Here is a 26,808-nt window from a genome sequence, read left to right as displayed (position 1 = left end):
GCAAAGCCCTCTGTAAAGCCTTGAGGTGCTACATGATAACAAAAACTAACATTTATACAGTACTTAAGGTTTGAAAAGGATTTTACACAGGCTTACATAGACATAAAGGTCATCTACTATCATTATAAAGTATCTAGAATTATGTTTATATTTAAGCATGATTAAATAATTAAGCAGAGCACAAAAAATGAAAAATTACTCAGCTTCTACCCGTCAATAAGTGCTAACCTATTGACCACCTTCCCAGTTTCAAAGCACTAGAATTGACAATATTTCCTCAAACAGGATAATATATGCCACTTGCTTTCGCTTCTCAAGCCTACTGCCTAACACTTGTTGAATTTTGTAGTTTTTACAAATTAAAAAATTAACTTGGAAGCAAAGGCATAGGAAAGTAGAACACAGCAATCCAAGAAACAAGACAACAAATTAACATATGAGCAAGCATATTTACTAGAATACATACAAGAGTAAATGAGGTAATGGAAAAAAGCATATCTACTAAAGTATATTCTGTAGAGCAAGTCAGTATGTGCTAAATGTTGAATGAAATTCTTGATTTGTAAAAACTCTAAGTTCCAAATTCTATATGTCACATAGCTATACAGTAAGGTATATTATGGAAGTTTGAAGACATCTATTGTAAAAAGTTCTAAAAAGCCCTCCTTCTTGTTCCTGAAATGATTAAATATGCAACATACACTTAAAGCATAGGAATAGATGACAATACAAATCCAATAAGACAGAATATAAGTACTATTTTATGTAGAATGTAACTGGTTCTTAATGTAAGAAGGCACACAAATTAAAATATTTAATTCAATAAACATTTATCAAGTATTTACTCTGTTCAAGATACTGCCCAAGGAGCTAGGGCTACAAAAACAAACACTAAACAGCCTCTGCCTTCAAGAGCTTATACTCTACTATAGAGAATACAACGTGTATATGAATAAGTAAATACCAAGTATATACAAAGTAATTTTAAGAGAGTAAAAGCACTAATAACTAAAGAGGGCAGGTTGAGTCAAGGCCTCATGTAGAAGGTGGCACCTGAGCCATGCTATGAAGGAGGCTAGGAATTCCAAAAGGCAGAGGCAAGAAAAGGAGGGTATTTCAGGCATGGCACTAAGAGATTCGGGCATTAAGAGATGTAATGTTGTGCATGGTGAAACAGAAAGCAGGTCAATTTGAATACAAAAGTGAGCATGGCGAGGACAGTAATATGAAATAAGACTGGAAAGACTAGAGGAAGCTTGATTATGTATTGTTTTAAATGACAGACCAAAGATTTTTGTTTTTATTTAGAAGAGGGAGCCATTGAAGATTATGAGTAGGAGAGATGTGTGACACAGTCACTGTGTTTTAGGAATACCTATGTACTACTTGCAGCCAAGATGGCAGAGCAGAGGCAGCAACCTAGCCAAACTTTCCCAACATTTACCTCTAAACAACTTTAAAAGAACGCCTCAGATCAAATTCTGGAGCAGCATAGTCAACAAAAGTTTAGGTTGAGACATTCTGCAGCCCAAGACAACTTAGATGGTTGTTAAGAGAGGTCTATGACACCAGGGTGGAGGCAGGCCTGGAGTGCAACTGGTTGCAACAACAGTCCTGTGACAGCTACAGTAGCAGCCTTGGGACCTCTTAGCCCAGAGACAATAAGGGAGTTGGACAACTGGTCAGAAAAATTACCAAGAACCCAGAACTGAAATTGTGCACAAGACTGGACAATGCCAACTCTGTTGCCCATATGCAGTTCTGAGTTACAGTTCCAGGACTGAGAGGAGGTCTTATGGTAAGTCACAAGAGAGCGGGGTCCCTAGTCATAGTTCCAGGGCCAAGAAGAACACTAGAGTTTGCAGCTACAGTAGAGCAGGGGATGGCCCTTCCTGTGTAAAGATCAGAGTGCAGACCAGGAAAGCAGTGTCCATACCTCTTCCTGCATCACACTACCCTTGAAATACCAAAAACTTGCAGATACCCAGAACTAACTCTGAAAAACAGCAGTGTGGAAAAAGACTTAAACTTGGGAAAGCACTTCTCCACCCCGAGGTGAGCAGAGCCCAGCTTTAACATAAAATTCAAAGGCAAGAAGTAGGCTGGAAAATAAGCAAACAACAACAAAAAAGAAACAGATCACAGAAAATTACTATGGTGGCAGGGAAGACCAAGACACAAACTCGGAAGAAGACAACAACATGAAAACAGCTACAAGCAAAGCCTCAAATGAAAAAAAAAAAAAAAAGGAAAATGGAAGAGTTAAAGAAAGAGATTAGAGTGATAGAAGAAAAACTGAGAGAAGCACTATCTTTGCGCTACTTAAGCAAGACAAGCTTAGATTTGTATATATAAAGGGGGTTTCTTGTTGCCAAGGAAAACTTTCATGCAGTCACTTATTCATTATCTGTCAACTATTAAAACATTTTTTTCAAAGACTTATAGTTTTTTATGATGCAAAAAATACGTGTTCTTTTAGTAATTTGCTAAATGCTTCTTTGGTATTAAGAAAATTAATAATGATTAATTGACAATATGAGGAAAAATTTCACCTCACCTGGATATAAATGTATAACACGATGAACATATTCACTCTTCAGAAAGCAATGGTCCCTATTAACCTTTTATAAATAAATTTCCAATGTATTACAAACCTTCAGTATTCAACCATGCAAACCATTCAATTCATAAAGATGTTATTTTAAGGGTTTTTTCCCTCAGATTTTGAACTCTACTAGACAATCAAGTTAATATTAACTCTTATTCTTCTAAATTAAATTAAATAAAAATTTAACTCTTCATTACATTCCAGATAACAGGTAACTCCTGAATGGATAATAAAGATCCACTGGAAGCAAAACAACCAATTAAAAAAATGAAAAATTCAGTCCTGTACCAGAAATGGTGGGAGGGAGCAGGATTGGTGTCATGATGATAAAAAACTCATGCAACTTATTTGGGGATTTAATTCAATAGTTATCTTGGTATCACGACCATATTCTCAACTGTTGAGTTCCAAGCACTTTCACTAGATTGACAAGATACCAAAATCTGAAAGAGAACATTTTTCCGTCCTTTCATGGCTTAAGGACAATAACTTTAAAGACGGAAAACCTGATGATACCTGTGAACACAGGCTGCTCCTGTGAATTTCTCAGCTCCACAGTTGATTGGGTATCTAAAAAGACAGCAGAGATTGTATATATTAGCAACACAGATCTAAACTGTTTTCAAGTAGTGTTTTGGTAATCCCAAATCTAGCAAGGACAAGGATAAAGTACTATTTTGGAAAACCCCTTTTCCATCTGCAAATGGGTGTATAAATTCTACTCAAAAGAGCTCCTTATTTTCTCTACCATTCCCTAAGAGGAACATTCTGACACCAGGATCACTGAAAAATGAAACTTTCCCCAAGAATCACAAACAGGAGACTCAGGAGTATCAGTTATAATGCAGAATCAACATTCTACAAGAACAGAATTTTCAAGATTCCCCTGTGTCTTAAATCTGATCCTTAATTTTGGAGTTGTTTCATGTTAGCTTTCAAACACTGGCTGCAAAACACAGAGGCAGGGGAAATCAATTTATTAAAGATGAAAGGTCAATTATAAAACTTCAGCCTTACACCAAAGTGATTCCTAGTAGCAAAAAGAAAAAAAAAATGCTCAAAAGAACATCTGAGTAACATTTATGGGAAGCATTTTTTGGTAACTACAGAGTAATATGGAGCCTGATTTGGTGATCTATCTGGAGACAAAATGTCCTGGTCTCTGAACCATAGTCCCACTAACACTGATTTTTTTTAAACATTTTAATTTAAAGTTTTAAGTTCCAAATTCCATCTTTCTCTCCCTCCCCTCCTGAACACTGACATTTTTTGTTTTGTTTTGCAAGGCAATCAAAGTTAAGTGACTTGCCCAGTCACACAGCTAGTGAGTGTCACGTGTTTGAGGACGCATTTGAACTCAGGTCCTCCTGATTCCAGGGCCAGTGTTCTATCTACTATGCCACCTAGCTGCTCTAAACATTGACACTTAAACAACTTAAAACACATTTCTTTTCCCCAAGTATCAAGTAGAGTTGTTTTTGTGTACTATAATAAACACAGAAACAAGTTAAGTATGATTTTAAAAAGAAACGAGATTCTGACCACTTAGCATTTATAATTTAATAAAAGGATATAAATCCAACTAGGAGTGGCCTTTTTAGGTAATGGAAAATACTTAATGCTTCAGTTTAGATAATTTATTTAAAGAAAATAAAATTAAAACACTATAATCTAGTTCTTGTTTACCTCCTTTTCCCTCCCCTTGCTGCCTCTTGAAATTAGTAGTTTATGTAGGGGAGGGATTACTAACTTGTTAAAATCTCTGAATACAGAAACTATTTCAGTCTTTATTTAACCATTTTTTTTTAGTTCTTCTAAAATGTACCCTAAAGCAACTCCTAAAGATTCTCCATCTGGTGTTATTTACTGACCTGGGTCTTTTCATGCCCAGGCGATCTACCTGGCACCAAAATGTCTTCCAGAAGAAAAGTGTCCTAGAGAACTGAATAGAAATATTTCCTGGTTTCTGGCAACAACCTTTTTCTAATGAAACCTCTTCTTATCTGACAACAGATGGGAAAACTTTGGATTTTATTAATCTTGTCAAAATGTTAATCGTACCACTTTCACCAGCCCTAAATTACCAAAAGTATAGAAGTGATGCCAATATCAATGAATCATATAGTATTTAAATTTCTCTACTGATCTGTATTGACACCACTGGAAAGCTATTTTGATACAAAAAAGCTCTGGAAAAGGGCCAAAGGAAAAAAAAAATGACGTGAATAATCCTTTAAGCTTGCATTTCCATCAAAATTTTTAAAAATGCTGAGTACCAGCAAACATTTGAATAATGGCTATCTTCTAATATTACTTTCCAAACTCCTACAATGTAATGTTACAATAATCATATAGAATTATCAATATTTTTCATTATTCAGTCATTCAAAAAGTTTTTTTGAGGACCAAAAATGTTTAAGGTACTATATCAGTCAGACTACTGAACAATATGGCATTTGTGGAGGACCAAAGCACTCCACAAAGTTATTTTATTTGAATAAATTGTCATGTCTTTGCAGCAGGTGAGGAGCATGATGTGAGAAAGTTTCCCAAATAATGCTAAAAATCCTAATGAAACATGGATAACTGAGTCATGTACATATTTCCAAATATACAGCTGTTGCTACATTGTGTATATACACCAGAAAGTTGTGACTTACTAAAGAAATATCATCCTAATGCTGTTTTCCTATGAATTTAATTAAATTATTATAGGTTTTTCCATTAAGGCTTCACCTTATGCTTATCTTTAACAGACTATTAAAATGATTCTGAACTTTTGATTAATAGATACAGTAGATTCTAAAGTTCAAATTATGTATCTTGCAGCTTCTAATAACAGTTTACTAACCCAAAGCTTGATAAGAATTTCAAACTGTTTTCTACTAGTAGAAAACCATCAATGTAAAGCTCAATGTAAATCCTGATAATTTTAACAAGTTATCAGTGAGCAGTACAAGTTGCGAGCTTTTTTAATCCTATTAGATTCTACTTTTAATCAACAACGATGTTATAGAAAGCATTTCTCCAACTAGAATTTTTGGAGAGAAGCCAGAGTTTTTTCCCTCAGAGATCCTAACTTCAAAATGAAAGAGCATAGCTTATAATTAAATCTAAAAACTTTTGATGGCAGATGTATATAGTTCATTGTGATCTCTTCAGAGTTCCTGTGTAAATGTTTGTTCTTTAGTGCTTCCTCCCTTAAATTACCTTGTTTTCAAAATGGTAGTCATATCCATTGATTTAACTTCCTAAAATTTGTAAGTTTAGTCACAATTCAGATGGATGACAGCATTATTTCTGAATTTTCAAATTATTCTTTAACTCGGGATGGTGCTTAAAAAATTCTGCTCTCAACTTCATAGAATAGATATCTACTCAGTCTTCTGCTTTCCCAGTAGGAAATGTGGGTACTAATGGAGAACAAAATATCAAATCCTAGAATAGAATCCTATTCTGAATTTGCCAGCTGCCAACAAAGTCTATCTCTTGATATTTCTTTTCATTTTTATAAAAGCAAAATTATCAAATTATCATGCTCTTTTGTTTCTTGGTTGTTTCTTTTATTCTAAATTGCTATGGTTAAAAAAAAGAAAAGAAAAGAAAGAGGAATTGAAAATGAAGGCAAAGGCATAGAGAAGAAGAAATGCTCTCCTAATATTTACCACGGACAACAAATGTGGCTAAGAACTGCTAACCACTATTGCTGAGAATATATAAGCAGTGGTGTTTTTTTTTCTTCGTGAGGCAATTGGGGTTAAGTGACTTGCCCAGAGTCACATAGCTAGTGAATGTTACATGGCCGAGGCTGCATTTGAACTCAGGTCCTCCTGATTCCAGGGCCAATGCTCTATCTACTACACCACCTAGCTGCCCCAGTGGTCTTTATTATTGTCACATATGCATTATACTTTTAATGCTCTAGCACCACAGGTAAAACTATGTGAAAAGAAAAGCAATATATGTACCCTACATGAAGTATTGACAATTTGTTCCTCTACACCAAGGTTCTTACCCTTTTTCTTACCCTTTTTTTTTTTTCATGGAACTGTGGACAGTCTGATGAAGCCTAAGAACTCCTTCTCAGAATAATGTTTTAAATGTATAAATACAACACATGGGATTACAAAGAAATCAATAATACTGAAATACAGTTAGCAAAATACATATATATATGTACATTTTTTTTTTTTAGGTTAGGCAATGGGGTTAAGTGACTTGCCCAGGGTCACACAGCTAGTAAGTGTTATGTGTCTAAGGCCGGATTTGAACTCAGGTCCTCCTGAATCCAGGGCCGGTGCTCTATCCACTGCACCGCCTAGCTGCCCCTACAAAATATATTTTTTAAAAACAAGTTTACAGACTCCAGGTTAAGAATATCTGCTTAAAATGTTTGAAGAATAAGAATAGAATACCTTCCCCCCAAATAATTCAATCATTCATTTAAGATGAACGATTGCAGTTATTCTGAAAACACTCCCAGAAAGAAATTCTATGTGGGAGATATGAAATGTACTATTTATTCTCCCTTTTCACAGAAAGTGAAACTGAGGTACAAAATATGTCTTTACTATCTGGGTTTATACTAACATTCCTTCAAAGCCGCCTCTCAAAACTACAACACTTCTGAGATCCCAAACTTTGAAGATTAGACTCTCCAACCACAAATCCTATTATTCCCTTCACCTCTCCCACTCTTTTCCTCTAAGTCTACTTTTCACCCTCATCTGTCACCACACCCCAAGTTCCTTGGCTCATCCTTTGACCCATCCGTAGACCAATGTCCCTACTGTTCAGTTCAGTCATTTTTCAGTTATGTCTGACTCTTCATGACCTATTTTGGGGGTTTTCTTGGCAAAGACAGGGGAGTGGTTTGCCATTTTCTTCCCCAGCTCATTTTACAGATGAGAAAACTGAGGCAAACAGAGTTAAGTGTCCTGCCCAGGGTACACAGCTTGTAAGTGTTTGAAGCCTAATTTGAACTCAGATCTTCTTGACTCCAGGCCTGGCACTCTATCTACTGCACTACTTAGCAGTCTCTACTATAGCTTTCCTTTTATTTATACACATGAGCTCCATCTACAGGGGAGTGACCCCATGGACTGCCACTAAATTATTCCCCTAGAATTCCTTGCCCTCCTGACCTTCCACTGTTCCAGACCTAGATAATCCTCACCATACAATTACTCTGTTTCCACTTGAGTAGTGCCAAATGTTCAAGAGAAAAATCACCAAGTGAAGCTGATATTACCCAATATACACTTATGATAAATAATTTCATCTTGGGTCCTTTCAACTGCTGTATAATATTTCTATTCTACAATGATTGATTCCTTATATCTCAGTCACCATGAAATCTATTCCAGACCTTTTCTTAGCTCTTCAAACTCTCATTTGCACTCTCTCTCTCCACATTTACAATAGATTATTTAGCCTCAAAAGCACAAACCTTCTTAGCATCAGCATCTAGGTTTTCTCTAACTTTTCTCAATGGTTACACCTTTTACCTTTATTTTTACCCTAGATTTTACTCCCGCCTATCCTCCCCAGAATCTTACTCTAGGCATCTGTCCCTCCTTTGTTTTTGCATTTTCGAATTCTCCCTCTCCAGTGGTGTCTTCCCATTTGCCTACAGGCTTATATAAATCTCCTTAAATCCTAAAAAATGAAAAAAAAAAGAAAAAGAAAGAAAAAAAAGCTTTCCCTTGAACTTTCTACCCCATATGTCATCCCATCCTTCTCCTAACGTTAAACTTCTTTTAAAAGCTATACATACTCCATGCCTGCACTTCGTTGCTCTCCACTTAACCTCTTGCAATCTAACTTTAGTCCTGACCACACTAGGCAAAATAACTCTCTCAAAAACACCAATAACTTCTAATCACCAAATTCAATGGTCTTTTTCAGTCTTCTTCCTCACTAGCCTATTTACAGCTTTTGAAACAGGTAACCACCCCCACCCTTACTCCCAAATAAGACATTCTCTCCTTTCATCAAATATCACACTTTCCAGGTTCTTCTCCCACCAATATAATGACTTCTTCTCTTCTTTCTTTGTTCTCTTCTGAACCCCTTAGCATGGCCAGGCTCTAAGGATCCATCCTTGGTCCTCCTCTCTTCACTCTCTATATTCTTTCCTTTGGCAATCTCATTTACTTTCAGGTGGCTTTGACTACCACCTTCTATGCAAATGACTCCCAAATATATCGCTCTAGTCCCTGACTCTGCTTCTGAGTTCCAGCCCAGAATCTCCAACTGTTTTTGGAACATCTCCACTTGAATGGCCCACTGGCACCTTAAACTCAATGTGTATAAAACTAAGCTTATTATCTTCTCCATGAAACCTGTTTTTCTTTCTGACTTGACTATTTCTGTCTGTGGCACCATTGTTCAACCCAATCTCCCATGGTCAAAACCCTGGGGTTATCCTTGACTCTTCCTTCATCTCTCATATCCAGTCAGAAGCCAAGGTCTCTCAATTTCACCTCCTCTACATCTCTCCTATCTGTCCTGAGGTAGCAGGGTACAAAAGGAAGAATGCTGGATTTAAAGGGAGAGGATCTCAGTTCAAATCTCAGCTCAGCTACTTATTACTTATATGAATTTGTTCAAGTTACCTCACTTGTCTGGGTCTTCGTTATCTTATGTACTATGAGGTTAGAACAGATGACTTCTAAGGTTCCTTCAATGATCACGTGAATAATATTTTAACAGGTTTTTCTACCTCCCCTCTCTTCAATCCATCTTTCATTTCCCTGCCAGAATCATCTTTATTCTAGTTAGGTCATTGTTTCATGCCTATAAGAAATGGCATAAAAGATATTATCCAGGAACTTATGATCCTCTCAACTTCTTTTCTGAGGCAGAATAGTCATATAACAAGGAAAGATCAACAGATAAACAACCTAAGTGGCAATGTTAAAAGAGCTAGGAGAAGGTTTGTGTCGCTCCTTTATGCAGGATTTAGAGGACAATATGAACAAGAGCCAAAATCTGTTAGAAAGTGTCAAAGGGCTGCGATGCATTGTAGGAGCCAATGCAGCAATGAATCCACAAACCCACTGAAATATTCAATTATTAAGTATTCTTGGATCTACTCATACTAATCTGCTCTTGAAAAATCTTCAGTAGATCCCTCTGGATTAAATTAAAATACTCTGACTTCCAATCTGACACTACACTATCACCTTTCCAGCCTTATTCTTACGCTCCTTTGCTGCATCCCCTAAAACTGACTACTGAATTCCTTTCCTTGCTTTGAAGTCCAACTCAAGTTACTTTCTCTAATCTCAAACCTGTAATCTCACAGAATAGATTGTTTTGCAACTTTGTAACATCCTTATTATATAATACTGCGCATTATAGTTATCTATGTTTGTATCTTATCTCCCTATTAGACTGTAAGCTCCATCAAAGCTGGGACCCCATTTATCTAAACTTTGCATCTTCCTCAACAACCAGCAACTTGCTCTGCATATAGTAGGTGTTTAATAAGTGTTCACTGAATTAAGTGATTTCTCTAAGGTCACAATGTTACTGTCATGACTGGGAAATAAAAAGCTCTCTTGCATTTCAACGTATGTTTTCCCTGCCACTATAACATGATTTTTTTTTAGAAATTTAAAGGGTATCTAAAGTTCTCTCTAAACACTAGTGTAACCATTATGACAGCAAGTGCCATTAAATGTCAATAAATTCCCCCCCTTGCAAATTATGTAACTAATCTTTACTTAGGGGCTAGAAGACATAATCAAGATATAAGAGATCTACTTCTTCGAGGTCATTAATCAGATTACAGGATCATAAATTTAGAGATGAAAGGCACCTTAGAGGTGATCCAGTCCGATCCCCTCATTTTATGAACAAACAGAACAGCAGAGGAATGATGTGACTGGCCTAAAGTCACACAGATAGCAAATGTCAGACCTGAATTCAAACCCAGGTCTCTGACTCCAAATGCAGAATTCTTTCCACTTTACCCCCACTGTCTCTTACGTAGCCTAAATAATTCTGGTCCCCTTTTAATAACATTTCCTAGTATTCTTCTCTGCAGGCAGTCTCTAGAGCAATAGTTTTGAACCTTTTTTGTGTGTACTAGAGTCCTCTGGGAGTCTAGTAAAGCCTACTGATCCCATTTCAGAAGAACTTTTTTTAAAGCATAAAAGAAGATACATGACATTAAAAAGGGAACCAAAAGTGAGTGAAAATAGAGATCTAATTTTTTCCCATCAAAGTTGACAGACCCCCCTGAAATCTATCTACAGACCCATTGGAGGCCGGTAGACCCCAGGCCAAGCACCCCTGCTCTAGAGGAAACTACAGATTGTGGGAGATAATGAGCTGCTATTGGTTCATTAAATGGGAAAAAAAGTCCAACTCTAGGGTGACTTGGCAACTTTCACAAATGCTTACCCTGTGCTACTTTTTCCTGCCTTAAATTTGTAGGAAAATAAAGGTATTATCTTCATGTGCACATGTTCACATATATAAGCTCTTCAGCTTTAAGATAATTGGCACGTGAGTATACACATATACACACGTGCACATACACATATACAAAATATAACCGAGATCTTAGTGCAGTGTTAAGCTATTAAAAAGCTTATATAGGGGCAGCTAGGTGGTGCAGTGGATAGAGCACCAGCCCTGGATTCAGGAGGACCTGAGTTCAAAGCCGGCCTCAGACACATAATACTTCCTAGCTGTGTGACCCTGGGCAAGTCACTTAACCCCATTGCCCAGCCCCCCCCCCAAAAAAGCTTATATACCTTGTCTATATATGATATACAACATATGTATTTCGTAGAATATATATGTACATACACATATATAAAAACATAATGTTACATAATACTTTTGAATATATCTCATTGGAGGGACAGTGTAGTCTAGTGAATAGAAAGCTCAGAAAAAGGAAGGCCTGGGTTCAAATCCTGTGTAAGACACATATTGGCAAGTGTTACCATGGATAAGTTACTTAATCTGTCATTGTTCTAGGCAGCTCCCTAAATTGCAGAGAAAATGCCAACTTGCATTGGTAGAGTTCCCTATATTTTATCCAAGAGTTCCCTATATTAATGAAATGATAGGTCCAGTCTTTATCAATTATCTCTATATATTTATCCCAAAATAAAGAAGTTAAGGAGTCTCAATGATATTCAACACATACTTACTGAGAACCTACTATGTGCAAGGAACTATTCTAGGTGGTAAGTAGGAAAAGAATAGGCATTTCACATGTTATGTCTTTGTTTCAAAATGTCTGAGCTAAAATAATTTCAATGGTGGAAATGGTAAGATTCCAGGAATAAATTTTTATATGTTTTTATAACTTTCAGCAAGTTCTCCAGTTTTCTCTCTTTGTCAAGTGAGAGTAAACTAAAGTATCTTTTGAAAAAAAAATGCCAGCAACAATCTTGTAAAAACTCTAATGAAGACTACAACACAATTCCAAATATTTAGACAATTATAGAACATTGATGTTGTGATTAGTGCATGCAGCCAATTTTCCCACCTTTGAAAAAAGTTTCATATCTCAAAGTTGATTTATCATTTCTATGTTGCACTAATTTAAGCAATTATAGCAAATTCAATACATATTTGCTATGGGCTTGTACAAGGAACTGTGCCAGACAGAGGGAAGGCAAAAGTTATTATCTGTACTAGCTACAAATTGAACAGGCATTACCTTGAGGTTTTCTCACTAACTTATTCCAACTAAATAATTATGCTCAATGATATTCGAATTCTTATGAACCAAAACTTAAATTCAAGTTGATATTTCAAGTTCCATCTCAATTCTTAACATTTTTTAACAAACTTGAACCTACTTTTAAAAAATATTTTATTTTTTCCAATTTCATGTAAAAGCAATTTTATATTCTTTTTTTACGTTTCAAATTCTATCACTCCCTTCCCTCCCCCCTCATTGAGAAGTCAATTTTATATAGGTTATACATGTGCAGTCATGAAAAACATATCTCCTTATTAGTCATGTTAGACCTACAGCTGATTGGACAGAGACGTTGTCATTTTTCTAGAAAAGGAATGGGTTTCTTCAGACCATCAAATACGGTCCAAGGAACTCAGATGATTTTCCAAGTGGTCTGTGGTTATAGCATCTCCTATGTTAGAATACATTTCTGTTTCTCATGTATGATTGAACAATGAGATACTTCTGTATTGATCTACTATTCTAGTTAAGAGAAAGAACCATAAACTCACAATTTTAAAATCATTTTAATATAATAAAGCATTCTCAAAGCCAGGAAGACCTGGGTTCAAAGTCCTGCCTCTAACACATACTGGGTTTGTGACCCAGGAGTCACTTAGGCAGCTCTCTAAGACTAAGGGTTGAGGTGCCCCAACCTGCACTGGTAAAAAGAGTTTCCTCACCTTGGAGTTCTCCATAGCAGTGAAATTACAGGTCCTATTCCTATCCCTATCCCATTCCCTATAATAAAGTGGACTTACACACAAAATTAACATAATCAGTCTATTTCTGATGATTCCAAAGTTACCTTACTGAATAGTTACTGTGAACATACTAAATGCATATTAAATATAGGAACTGAGGTGGGTGCCATGTCATACAATTATGAAGTTATACAAAATTTGGTCCCTACCGTCAAGACTCACAATCCAGTACAGGCAATCAGATGTACATAAATCTCTACTACAGCAAGCATTATGTTATAAGTATCTATGAAAAATACTAAATGTTTTAGTATTAGTATTTAGTATTTAGGTTGGGGGGTGGGAGCGGGAGGAGTAATTTCCAGTTTGGAGGATAGGGGTCAGAAAAGACATTGCAGATAAAGTAGTATTTGGGTTGGACTTTGAAGGGTCAATATGATTTTGAAATGATACAGAGGTGAGGAAGAACAATGCCAGAGAATGCAAATAACCTTAAGAAGCTGAAGAGGGACAGAATCTGAAACTTAAAAAAAAAAACTAATGTAGGAGGGTGTAGAAAGATGAGGCTCTAAAGGTATCTTGGGGTCCATCTGTAGAGAGCCTTGACTGCTGAACCAAAGAACCAAGGAGCCACTGAAGGTTTTTGTGCATGTGAAGGCAGAATCACAGCAGCATTTTCAAAAGACAGTAAGAACCTACATTAAAGTTTTAAGGTCTATAAAGGGCTTCCCTTACAGGAACTCTGTGAGGTATGTAGGGAAAATATTAGTAACCTGTTTTTCTGATGAGAGAACAAACTGAAAAGTTAAGAGGCTTATCCAGAGTCATATAGCTGTGAGAGCTGGAATTTGAACGCAAGTCTTTTTACTAGGAGTCCTACACTCCGCTCTATGATGCCACCTTACCCCATACTAAAAGCAGGTTGCCAAATGCTTCAGAAGGGATGGAGTAGGTGATGATAAATCTAGGCACAGGATGACTAGGTCCTTAAAAAGAACGATGAGCCTAAGCATGCTTTAAGGTCATCTTTATGGACATCAGTTATTACTGGTCAGTACTATATAGGTGGCCCAATGGATAGAGTGCTAGGCCTGGAATCAGTAAGATCTGAGTTAAAAACTGACCTCAGGCATGTATTAGCAGTGTGACCCTGGGCAAGTCACTTAACCCTGTTTGCCTCAGTTTCATCATCTGTAGAATGAGCTGGAGAGGGAAATGGCAAACCACTCCAGTATCTTTGCCAAGAAAACCCCAAATGGGATCATGAAGAGTCAGACATGATTGAAATGACTGAACAACAACAAAAAACTATTGTTGTAAAGGTGTTAAAGGATGACTCAGCAGACTTAATGTACCCCGAAAATTACCCAGTTGAAATAATTCCTCACATTAGCTTCTTTTACTCATCATTTATCTCTTTGTGTGAAATGTTGAAGAATAATTCTGATTATTTGAGTTTCCGAATGTGTAGGCTATGACATCTATACTTCTGGATCTAGAATAATTAACAGTACGCATGTATATAACACTTTAAGATTTACAAATTTGGGGGCACTTAGGTGGCACAGTGGATAGAACACTGGTCCTGAAGTCAAGAGGACCTGAGTTCAAATCTGGTCTCTAACTAAACACTTGACACTTACTAGCTGTACTGTAACCCTGGGCAAGTCACTTAACTCCAGTTGCCTAAAAAAAGTTACAAAGTTTTTGAAGCAATTTTAATTTTTATTGATATATTTTGTTTTCATATAGTTTTCATTCACAGACATATTGCTACCCTATACAGACAGCCTTCCCTTGTAAAAAAATAAAAAGAAGAAGAAGAAGAAGAAGAAAAATCAGTTCTGCATAAGTAAGCAACACATCAACCTAGTTGGGTTATATGTTCAATGTTCCACACCCACCGTTTCCTACTTCTGCAAAGAATGGAAGGTATACTTTCACATCTTTTCTTTAAGACCAAGATTGGTCACTATAATTACACAGCTTTCAGCTTCAGGTTTTTTGTTTTTCAATTAACATTGCTATAGTCACTGTCTATATGATTTCCAGGTTCTGCTTACTTTACTGTGTATCAGTTTATACAAATCTTACCTGCTTCTCTGCATTCTTTGTCGTCATTGTTTCTTAGGCACAATAATATTACATTTCACTCATGTACTACAATTTATCTATGCATTCTACAATTGAAAGACATCTACCTTGTTTCTAGCTTTTTGCTACTATACAAAGTGCTGCCAGAGATGTTTTGATGCAAATGGGATCTTTCTTGGGATCTTTCTATTTTTAACCTCTGTGGGGTATATGACTAGCAGTAGAATCTCTGGGTCAAAGGGTATGGATATTTCGGTCACTTTCTTAGCAAAATTACAAACTGCTTTCCCAAATTGTTAGACTAATTCACAACTCCACCAACAGTGTGTTAGCGTGCCTGTCTTCCCATGACCCCTACAAAATCAACTATGTCTCTTTTTTTCATCATCTTCATCAAAACCTTGGAGTTGCTTTGCTTTTCAATTCTCTTGTTATTAGTGAATTTGGGGCATTCTTTCACATGGTTGTGGTTTGCAATTATTTTTCTCATGACAAGTTTGCAAAGTATGATCATCTTTGTTTTACAAGTGAGGGAAAATGGACTCTGAGAGATTAAAGGATGTCAGTACAGCTAGAGGGCTGGACCCAGAGTTAGAAAACGTAGATTCAAATTCTATTCCAGACACTTACTAGCTGTCTGACAACAAGTAAGTCACTTAACACCTCAGGGCCTCAGGCTCCTTCGCTGTAAAATTGGATAGTACAATGAAAAGAGAACTGTCCTGAAGTCAAAGGACCTGGATACAAATTCCACCTGTGATACTAATCATGTGACTGTGGGCAAATCACTTAACTTCTCTGGGCTCCCATTTTCTCATCTATATGATAAAGAGTTTGGCCTCTAAGGTTCCGTCAATGCTAGAGCTATGAGTCTATGAAAATAATACTTATTATTACTAATTGTAACTAATACTATTATACTATATATTATGTATATACTATATAATGCTAACTATAACTAATAACTATTACTAATCATAACTAAGAGGTTATTCTAACCTCTTGGGATTGTGGTGAGAAAGTCCTCTGTAAATGTGAGTAACTATTAACATTGCTGTCAGGCTTTGACACCAATTCTATTGATTCCCATGTCCAGTCTTCTCTTTCTACTATACTTTCTTTTTTTTTTTTACATTTTTATTAAAGATTTTGAGTTCCAAATTTTATCCCCCCCCAAGACAGTAAGCAATCAGATATAGGTTATATATGTGCAATTATGTAAAACATTTCCATATTAGTCATTTTGTATAAGAAGATTTAAATAAGAAAAAAATGAAAGAGTGAAAAATAGCATGCTTCAGTCTGTATTCAATCAACATCAGTTCTTTCTCTGGAGGTAAATAGCATGCTTTATCACTAATCCTTTGAGGTTGTCTTGTCATTGTATTGCTGAGAATAGCTAAGTCATTCACAATTTTTCATCAAAAGATGCTGCTACTACTATGTACAACATTCTCCTGGTTCTGTTCATTTCTCTATGCATCAGTTCATGTAAGTCTTTCCAGGCTTTTCTGAAATCATCCTGCTTGTCACTTCTTATCTATTACAATCATATACCACAGTTTGTTTAGCCATTCCCCAATTGATGGGCATTTTTTTGATTTCCAGGTCTTAGCCACCACAAAAAGAGCTTCTATAAATATTTTTGTACAAATCAGTCCTTTTCCCCTTTTTGGGATGTCTTTGGGATATAGACCTAGCAGTGGTATTGCTGGATCAAAGGGTATGCACAGTTTGGAGAATGCTTGGAGAAAGATATATATGATTTTAGCTTCTGGACCTTTGGAGGAGAAAGAATTAAATGACAGAGAACTAGTTGATTTGAAAAGAAAAGTAGTAATATATTTATTTCTGGAATTTCCTCTAGTTTTTGTAAATTCTCTAAAATAAACAAATCATGTACATGTCTTGTATATTGACACCTAATGTCAGAATCTAAAATTGTGGATTGCTGGTGTTTACAATGTAACTTACCTTGTGAAATATATTATTGTAGCTAACTTAATAATGGTTCGAAATATATTTTTGTGGAACTTTTCTTTTGGCATGGTTTTCAGTTGGGGAGGGATTGAAGTGAAGAAACACCATATTTGTTTTTTAGATTATAATTTCCAACAGTCACTAATAAATGAGTATTTTCAAACCATATATTATCAATTAAAAAAAAGGTATGCCTTTTGGGCATATCTACTACATTTTCCGCTACATGTCCCTCATTAGGCAGACCCAAAGGGAAAGGAGATATCCTGTTCAATTGTAACTGTCCTCAAAGTGTTTATAATTTAGAATTTTTCATAACTTTATATTTCACACAGCACCTGTTACAATCCCTAACACATAGAAGGCACTCATTTGGTGAATTAAGAGAATACTGTAATGATCAATGACAATTTATGTTCACCTTTTTCAATTGTTTTAGCTTGCATATATATATATATATATATATATATAAATATATAGTGCTTTAAGGTTTGCAAAGTGCTTATTTGATCCTCACAAGACAGATGCTATTGTTATCTCTAGTTTCCAAATGAGGAAACTGAGGCTGACAGAAATTAAGTGACTTGTTCAGGTTCATACAGCTAGTAAGTGTCTGAGATGAGATTTGAACTCAGGTCTTTGTGACTCCAAGTTCAGTTGTCTGCTAGCCATGAAATGGGTATATAAATATGATCTAAAATGACAAACAGCAATTTTTTACCCAAATGATGTGATGAATAGACTAAAAAAATGTTAAGAGTGTAGAACCAAATATAGTCTTCTTTGACCATTCTCTAACCAATAGCATGCAAATAGGAGACAAATGGATAGAATTTGGAATTTGGTCTGTGGTTATGGAACAGGGTATATTTTTTGTTGGAAGCTAAAAGTGTGGGAATCAGAACTGAAATTTCAGTGCTATCAACATATATTATGATAGCATAAAAAGTTGCTTGAATTCAATCTCCATCTTTATTCGTAAGTTAAATTGTCTTACAATATTATAATTCTAGCAATTTGATAGTACAAGTCCTACAAATTATTTTAAAGAGGATATGCATAATTTGGAGATTATTTTTTCTTTTATTAAATATTAAATGAGCCTATAAATCTACCTTCAAGGTAAAAGAGTTATTTCCTGGGATGAATCATAGAATATAAGATTCATTTAACCAAAATGCTATTTGAGAGCACCAAGAGGCATAAGAATCTTAGGCTGGTTGTTAGGAGGCTGGAGTTCTACCCTATCTTTCACTCTAATCATCTGTGACTTTAAACAAGTCAAATAACCTCTATTGGCCTGACTGAACTCAATGACCTCTAAGATGACATACCAGGAACAGCACTGAATTTAGTGTTAGAAAAGATGCGTATCACCCTAATTATTGTCGTTCAGTTGTTTTTCCATCCTGTCCGACATTTTGTGATCCCATTTGTGGTTTTCTTGACAAAGATACTAGAGTGGTTTGCCATTTTCTTCTCCAGCTCATTTTACAGATGAGGAAACTGAGGCAAACAGGGTTAAGTGACCTGCTCAGGGTCACACAGCTAGGAAATGTCTGAGGCCAGATTTGAACTCAAGGAAATGAGTGTTTCTGATTCCAGACCCAGCATTCTATCCACTGCACCACCAAATTCTGCCCATGTCACCCTGGGCAAGTCCCTTAATCATGCCAGATTTCAGTTTTTCACTGATAAAGTAAAGGGACCATAAGATCATATATTTAGGGCTAGAAGGAAACTTAAAGGCTATCAAGTGTAAATACCTAATTTTTACAGATGAGGAAACTGAGACACAGAGAGGTTAAGTGCCCAGGGTTACACAGTTGGTAAATGTGTGAGGATGGATTCAAACCCAGGCCTTCCTGACTCTGAATGCTGCCTCTCACTAGCTATATAATATAAAAAACCTAGAGGAAAAAATATATAGGTTAATAAGAATGACTTCACATATTTGCTGTTCTCTACAAATGATCCACCCCATAGTGGTTCACACAATGACAGCTACAGGAAACTGTTCTGATAGGTCAAATATTCTGATAACAGTTAATAATTACTATTTGTTACAAAGAATCAGGTCAAACATATAGCAAGCAGGAAATGAACAGATTCTGCAGTAACAGAGAACTCTGAAATAAAGTGGAAAACATTCCTTTTTATCAATTGTAAGAATGGAACACTGTTTTCATGAGGTATTCTATGGAGGATGACTGGGTTGCTCTGTGATAACAGAGAGAATAGAATTTTTTTTTAAACACATAACCAAATAATCAAGGCATGTATATTTTTGCAAAAAGAACAGTCAATTTAGGATGTGATAGGGGACTCTATGAATAAAGTAAACCTAGACCATTCAAAATACCCTTTAACCAACACTTTGTTCTCTTCCCTCATCAAAACTTTGACTAAAGTTTTTAACAGATCAACAAAATTAACACATATCTTCTTGCTCAAATTTTTTCAGTAAAGGCCTTATAAAATGAGAATTTACTTTTCCATATTGAGTAGATTGTCAGAAATATGATATATATCTAACTATAGCACTTCACAGAGTTGTTGTGAGTTTCAAATAAAATCATACATGTAAAGTAGTTAGTTGAATTTTAAAACCTACATAAAACAGCTGTTGTTAGCAATCCTAGAGAGTAACCATTAGCAAATACTCATTTGGTTGTTTTATAACAATTCCCAATTGGTGTCAAGAGTCAGAAGATGTACTGTCAATTAATTAAAATAAGTAAACAATATTGCTCCACAAAAGTAAACTAATCACTTCTCATATCTTATATAGGGGTGAGATTTATATACAATACTTTATAGCATTAATTCCTTATGCAAAGTTAACCACTTTGGATTCTCTAATAATTTTGTTCAGTTAGAGAAATAAGGCATCAATTTAGACTTTTAAAAAATGCCATAAACTCTCTTATCCAATATTACTAGGAAATGAGGTATACTGAAAAATCAAATATTAACAAAAAAGTTACTATTACATGACAAATGTAAACTACCAATTTCCAGATAATTAAAATACAATAAAAATTAAGATCATTTAAAAATAATTTTATCTTTCTTTGATTATTCAAAGGATACTTATGGATCTCTATAATACCCACAAAATGTAGAACTTTAAACTACCTACAAAACAGTTTGTTAACTCTTTAAAAACAGGCAGCTAGTGGTTATCAGTGGATAGAGCGCTGGGCCTGAAGTTAGGAACATGTGAGTTTAAATTAGCCTCAGACACTTAACTGCTGTGATCCTGGGCAAGTCACTTAACCTCTCTCAGCCTCTCGGGTTACTCATCTGTGATATGGGAAACATAATACCATCTACCTCCCAAGCTTCTTGTGAAGCTCAAATGTGATATTTGTAAAGCGCTTATCAGAATACCTATAGTATGCATTATATAAATATTAGCTATTATTATTATTATTATTATCTTCATTATTATTATTAAAACTGGGTAACAATTTAACAGATGAGACAGTGAAAAGAGTATATTCTTAACTGATGATCTGACAATGACTTCTTGTTTCTATATGTGATGATGTACACAATTGTATTTTCAATAGAAAGATTCTAATAGAATAAGCTTTATTCAAATATTCAAGAGAAAAAGCATATGTCATTTGTATGGAACCATCCAAATCAAATTTATGGTCAGGCCAGCTTCTGATCAATATTTGATCCATACTTTTCAGGAGTATCGTGTTCCTGAACCTTTGCAGATTGATGAAAATGAGTGCTTTTGTCACTGCATAATATTCTAGCCAAATAAAGGAACAAAATGTCTACTATTAATAGAGGCACTTGTTCTATGCCATTTAATGTTCCTAAATCATTTAAATATTCATTTGAATGATTATATCCTAAGAAATGATGGTTCTAATGCCTATCAATAAAAGTCTCTACTGAAAAGCATTATCCTCTGAAATAAATTGAGGTCCCACTAGGACTCCCCTGGAACTATTTGTGGCTTGTTTTAAAGTTCCTTAGACTCAGTTCAAGATTACTTCATTTTAACCTCCATTCAGTCTCTATGTGGTATGAGAGAAGAGGAAATCTCAATAAATCTCTCTCTTTGTCTCTCTCTTTCTCCCTCTCAATATATTTATATACATATATCAAAATTACAGATAACTGAAGATTAACCTTCTACCAACCACAACTATTTAGAACAGAGGGGAATCCAGATATTAAAAAGGCTTCTTGGTGTTTCTGAAGATAGCTGTTACAGATTATGCTCAAAGGACTTTGTAATAATAATAGCTAGCATTTATATAGCATTTACTACGTGCCAGGCACCGTGCTAAGTGCTTTACAATTATTATTTTGTTTGATCCTCAGAACTCCATTTGAAAGATAAGGAAACTGCAGCAAACAGAGGTTAAGCGACTTGCCCTGAGTTACACAGCCAGTAAGTGTCTAAGGCTGAATTTGAACTCAAATCTTCCTGACTCCAAGCCTAATGTTTAAGAAAAGGCCCTTAAGTCCTCACCCAAGTAGATGTAGAAAATAAAGCAGTATATTAGATGCCAGAGAGCACACCAATATCAACCAAATGTGACAACTAACTGCAGAAGGAGGAGACAGAAGAACTATAAACTTCAGACAGAAGAATTAATACTAATAAAGCACTAATTGGGTACCTTTAGTGAAGAAGCAAACACCCTTTAATGACTCAACAAACCCTAAGTGGATCAATACTCTATTTCCCCAAAATACTATCACAAGCTAGCAAAACTGATATCTTTATGATGATTCTTTGTCACTAAGAAATTATTAAACTACGTTCAATGTACTCTAAAGGAGACAACATCTCGTGTTTTAAATAGAAAATTTAAGAAAAGGTTTAGCATTAAAAGGATGAATTCAGTTGTACAGTAAAATTACTTATATGGAATGCTTAATTTAGCTTGAAATATCAGATAACCAATATTATAAAAATATCTGAAAATTGACTATGTAAAAAATAACTACAAAAGGCACTCCCAGTTCAGTAAAATATAACATGGCCTTTGGTGGAAAATAGTTAGGGCCACAAATTTTGACCAAGGATAAATAAAGGTTTTCAGGTTTGATTTATAATATGTATTATTATTCCTGCATTAGCATGTCAAAATTTCTACTTATCATAGGATTATAAATTTAGAATTGGAAGAGCCTTACAAGGCCATCGAGTCTAACACCTCTCCCCACCCCCACCCAATCTGTTCATAAGGAAAATGAGACACAGAGTATTTAAATAACTTGTCGTGGGTCATACTGTTAGTAAGTGTCTTAGGCAAGATTTAAACTCAGGTCTTCCTGACTTCAGGTCCAGAGTACTATCTGTTCACCATCTTAGCTAGCTGCCTTCAAAAATCCTTTTTCATTTGATTCCCCCAGTACAGAAGGAAAACAAATGACTACACATTTTTCTACATTTCAATTATCTTATCTACATTCTTTAGCCACAATTTTACAATAGGTAAGAGAATGTTAAATTTGCCATCACTCCAAAGTATGGAGAGGAAAAAATGTAATTTAATAACATTCTTTTAAGTGTTTCACATTAGAAAAAGGTCAAATCCCAACACATAGAAGTGGGATTAAAAATGTCAACATACATAAGGACATTATTATACCTACTAAAAAAAAAAAAAACGAGAGCCACATCAATCAGTGGTGAGTGCCCACAGTGAACTAGGTGGCACTTACTCCACAGTGCCCTGCCCTCAACAAGCTTGCACTTGACCAAGTCAAATATACCCCATCCTCTTTTCTTGTGGTGTTTTTGGTTTAAGTTTTTGGTATTCATTTGTTACAATGGGGTTTTTGGTACAATGAATATTGTACCTAACCCTTGACATTTCTAAACTCAAAACTGATCACAAGGTCCTTCATTTCCTACTTCATTTTTCTACTTACTAAAATGGGTACATCATTAATTTAAATCTTCATATAGCTTTCCATACAGCAACTTTGCCTCTTTACTACTTCCTTGTGTATTCTCTAAAAATCCCTTTTAGGAGAGAGGTATCCTAAATTCCATTATTCAGACAAATCTGTTTCTTCTCTTTATACATAATAAACCCACTGTTATCAAAATGTAGGAAGCCACCCACCTCAGTCCCATGGACTTTTCAGGTTTCCACAAGTGATGAAGAGAAGCAACACTGTTAAGGCTGGGGAAAATCTAATTTCAGACTGATAACACCACAGGAACAAATTCTTAAAGTGATAAAGTCTTTCTATCTGAAAAATATTTAGTCGATGATCTGAAATATTTTAAATGAACTTTTTAGATATTCCTTTGTGTTTCTAACCACTGCAGTTATCACATTTTAAAAATACATGAAAATGTCTTCAGATTTTATATTTATTTTAACCCTACATCTTGATCATTTAACCCTACACTCTAATATTTTAGCAAATAAGCAGGCTATTTCACATGAAAAGATATGTCAAGTGCTGCGGTCAGGAATTTTGAATCTTCTATTTAACAAATCAATATCTTGGCTCATCTTTCATCATTATGTGTTGGCTGACCTGGGAAGATATATTTAACTGGACAGAAATGTTTTCATGGATCAGGACAGCCAAGAAAAGTATTAAAAAAAATTCAGGGAGAGAAACAAACTGAAAGAACCTAAGATTATGATGATTGGTAGTGCACCCAACTATGCTATGAGACAATCAATACAAGTTAGTTACATTTCAGTAACTTTTAATATGGCTGAATTTGAATGCTGCTTCTAATACTCTATGTATGTATCCACATTTGACACTCTCATTCTTAACCACCAAAAGAAGTTTTCATTCGCACTAACAGAAATGCTTCAACTGCAAAAGGAAAATAACTTCATGATATTTAACATTTCAATAACTTGAGGTTTCAACTTACCTTCTTGTAAATGGAAGATATTTTGTCTTACAAATCTAGATTCTTCAAAAACCCATCCCCTCAAACAAACAGTTTCAACTTGAGCTACATAGGCCATTTTCAAATTTTCTGAAACTTAGATTGCTCATTTTCTCAAAGCTGAAAATGCCAATTTGAGTGGGATTTTATGAATATCAGAGTTCAGATCTTCCTAATTTCAAAGAAATACACACTGCAAAATTTTCACCAGAAAGAAAGACAGCATGTAGTTTTCTAACATGGTATAAAATGAAAATTTCCCATAAAGTGAGCCTAACTCATTGGCAGATGCTTTGGACAATCTTGGCGGGAAGGGAAAGAGAAGTTGGTTCCAAGACTTACATACACCAACAAAAATAACTTGTATACTTTTTTCCTAACTAAATTGCAACTGAAAAAAACAAACAAACAAACAAACAAAGAGTACCTTCTTTTCTTCACAGCCAATGCTTCAAAATTAGCCCAATCCCAATGGCCACTTGACATTCAAAGGGAGTCTGTTTTGTTTCCTAGTTTTGTAGCAATGGGGCACTCCACAACTTAGGGATTCTTTGATGTCTAACGGGTTTGCCATCTAATTTCTGACAACCATCTACGTGTAAAATCAACTTAAAGAAGACAAAAGGTCTTTGCACCAAAGGGGTGAAAACCTTCAAGCCTCTGCCCTCTGAAATACATCATATTTACTTTCTGCAAAATAAACAGAAGTAAAACCGAGAGAAGGGACTCCCTTAACTGACGAAGTTTTTCAAAGACTCCTCAAAAGAATGAGGTTCGCCTCTCACCTTCCATCCTCCTGCTGCTACTGGGGCTGCTACTGCTGCTGGGGCTGCTGCTGCTCCACGTGCTCCTCCAGAGTCGCTGGGATCCTGCACTGCAGCTGGCGGGAGATTCCCTGAGCAGGGACTTCCCCTCTGGATACATTCGAGTGGCGTCAGCAGAGCTTTAAAGTGACAGGAACTAGGTACGACTTCTGTGTATGAGGTTAGAGCGGCGCTGGCTGGTGGTGGCCTTTTTAAAGGACTTTTATTACAAAGGGGTGCCTGAGAATCATATATTCCTTTTAGTTTTCCCTCTTAAATGTCAAACTTGTGAAGCAAAACGTGAGCCTCTTTTTTGGAAAGAGAAGGGGTGGCGGAAGAGTGGCTGCTTCTTTGTTACTTCGTAAAGGAAACTATGCATTAATGATTGTGTTGAAATAGTAGCAAAAACTCTTACGTTAGAAGAACGCGTGTGAATGTATAATACTGTTTTAGGGAGGAGGGTTTTTGTTGTTAATTTGGTTTGTTTTCTTGTAACTTTTCATTCAAATCATTTAGCTAGATATGCTTAAATAAAGTCTCCCACAAATTTCTAATACATTCTAATACATTCTGCACTCCTCCTAGAATTTACATTCCAACTTGTATTATAATCATTTGCATAATTATCTCCACCTATCCTCTCCCCATTCCTATCCAGAAGTCACTTGAGGACAGAGATGATGTCTAGTTACCATCTTTATTCCTCAAAACCTAGCTCATAATAGGCTAATGATTAATGTTTGTTAAATTTGGGTTGAATATGTCTTGGACTTAAAAACAGACTGGGAACAGATAGTCATTAGAACTCACTTGGTTCGAAGTACTAATACTAAGTAATTTTTTAACCTTTTCATTTCAGATATTTTGTTCCTTTGTGTTCTTAACCACTACAATCTTCACATGTTAAAAACTGCATTAAAAAAAAAAAAAAACTAAGTACAAGTTCTCCAAGTGACCTATATGTAAGCAAAGGGATGTTTTGAAAAAAGTTGTAGAGGGGTGGAAATCAAGATGGTTTCTTCTCAGAGCTGGTGTTGCCACTGCCCCTGGGCCTCATTCAGGCAAGCCCCCGGGGCTACACTTGAATTTGTTGAATATTTTATACTCAAAACTACCAAAATGACAAACCTCCAACAATAAGATGTTGTTTGTCCGTTTGTTTTTTACTTAACTTTCTCTTTATTTCAGAACCAGAAAGGCATGAAAAATTAACTAGTAGGCAGAAGGAAAGGTAGAAACTATTCTTCATATTTAAAAAAATTAACCAAATTAATGGAGTAAACAAAATTGCAGAAAATCCATTTAACCTATTTAAAGGAACAAACTATTTAAAAATACTTTAAGAGTATTCACTTACATATATTCGATACACTAATTACAAATTGTTATTGCATGTTCATTAAAGTAGGTCCCTAAAAAATTCTATCTGACAGCTCTTGACAAGATGTTTTAGCAAATATGAGGGATTCATAGTTTCATGTACAGTCTTCTCCTTACTATGCATATGGGAAAACCCATTTTTATTAAGTTCAAAATAAAAATTATTTTCAAAAGATATTTTAGATCAGGGGTTTTTAACCTTTTTGTGTGTGTCATAGACAACTTTGGCAGTCTGGGAAAACCTACAGAACACTTTTCAGAATAATATGTTTAAATGCACAAAATAAAATACATAGGATTATAAAGGAAACCAGTTATATTAAAATAAAGATGTAATATTTTCCAAATATATGGACCCCTTAAAATATATCAATGGACCAAGGGATATATGGACCCCTGGTTAAGAACTCTGTAAAATATGAGCTTTCTCTTAAGAAATGGACTAAAACAAAACATTTGCAACTACTTAATCACTAATTTTGAGTTCTAGAAAATAATGACAGTAGATTTGCTGATCCATTAATATGTAATAAAAAAACAGTATCTAATAATAATAATAATAGCTTACAATATAGTGCTTTGGGAGCAGCTAAGTGTAGAAGTGTATAGTTTGCCAAACC

The 26,808-nt window shown here is 35.3% G+C and overlaps 1 protein-coding gene across 5 annotated transcripts in view; it reads right to left on the bottom strand.

The window, feature by feature from the left end:
* Window positions 1-25,245, bottom strand: part of IKZF3 (IKAROS family zinc finger 3) — an 86,630-nt gene extending 61,385 nt beyond the window's left edge. Inside the window, exons 1-2 of one of the 5 annotated variants that reach the window (XM_027872703.1) lie at window positions 24,791-25,245; window positions 3,125-3,178 (exon numbers count right to left, since the gene is read on the bottom strand). In XM_027872703.1, the coding sequence (XP_027728504.1) occupies window positions 3,125-3,178; window positions 24,791-24,929 (193 nt within the window). In that variant the 5' untranslated portion in view covers window positions 24,930-25,245. The other 4 variants (XM_027872707.1, XM_027872705.1, XM_027872704.1 and 1 more) reach the window with 4 other exon arrangements.
* Window positions 25,246-26,808: the final 1,563 nt, after the last annotated feature.

Source organism: Vombatus ursinus, unplaced genomic scaffold (genome assembly GCF_900497805.2).
Source record: "Vombatus ursinus unplaced genomic scaffold, bare-nosed wombat genome assembly UNPS02014801.1, whole genome shotgun sequence".
NCBI lineage: Eukaryota > Metazoa > Chordata > Mammalia > Diprotodontia > Vombatidae > Vombatus > Vombatus ursinus.
Note: the sequence above shows the minus strand (reverse complement) of the source record. Positions and strands in the feature narration are given on the sequence as shown.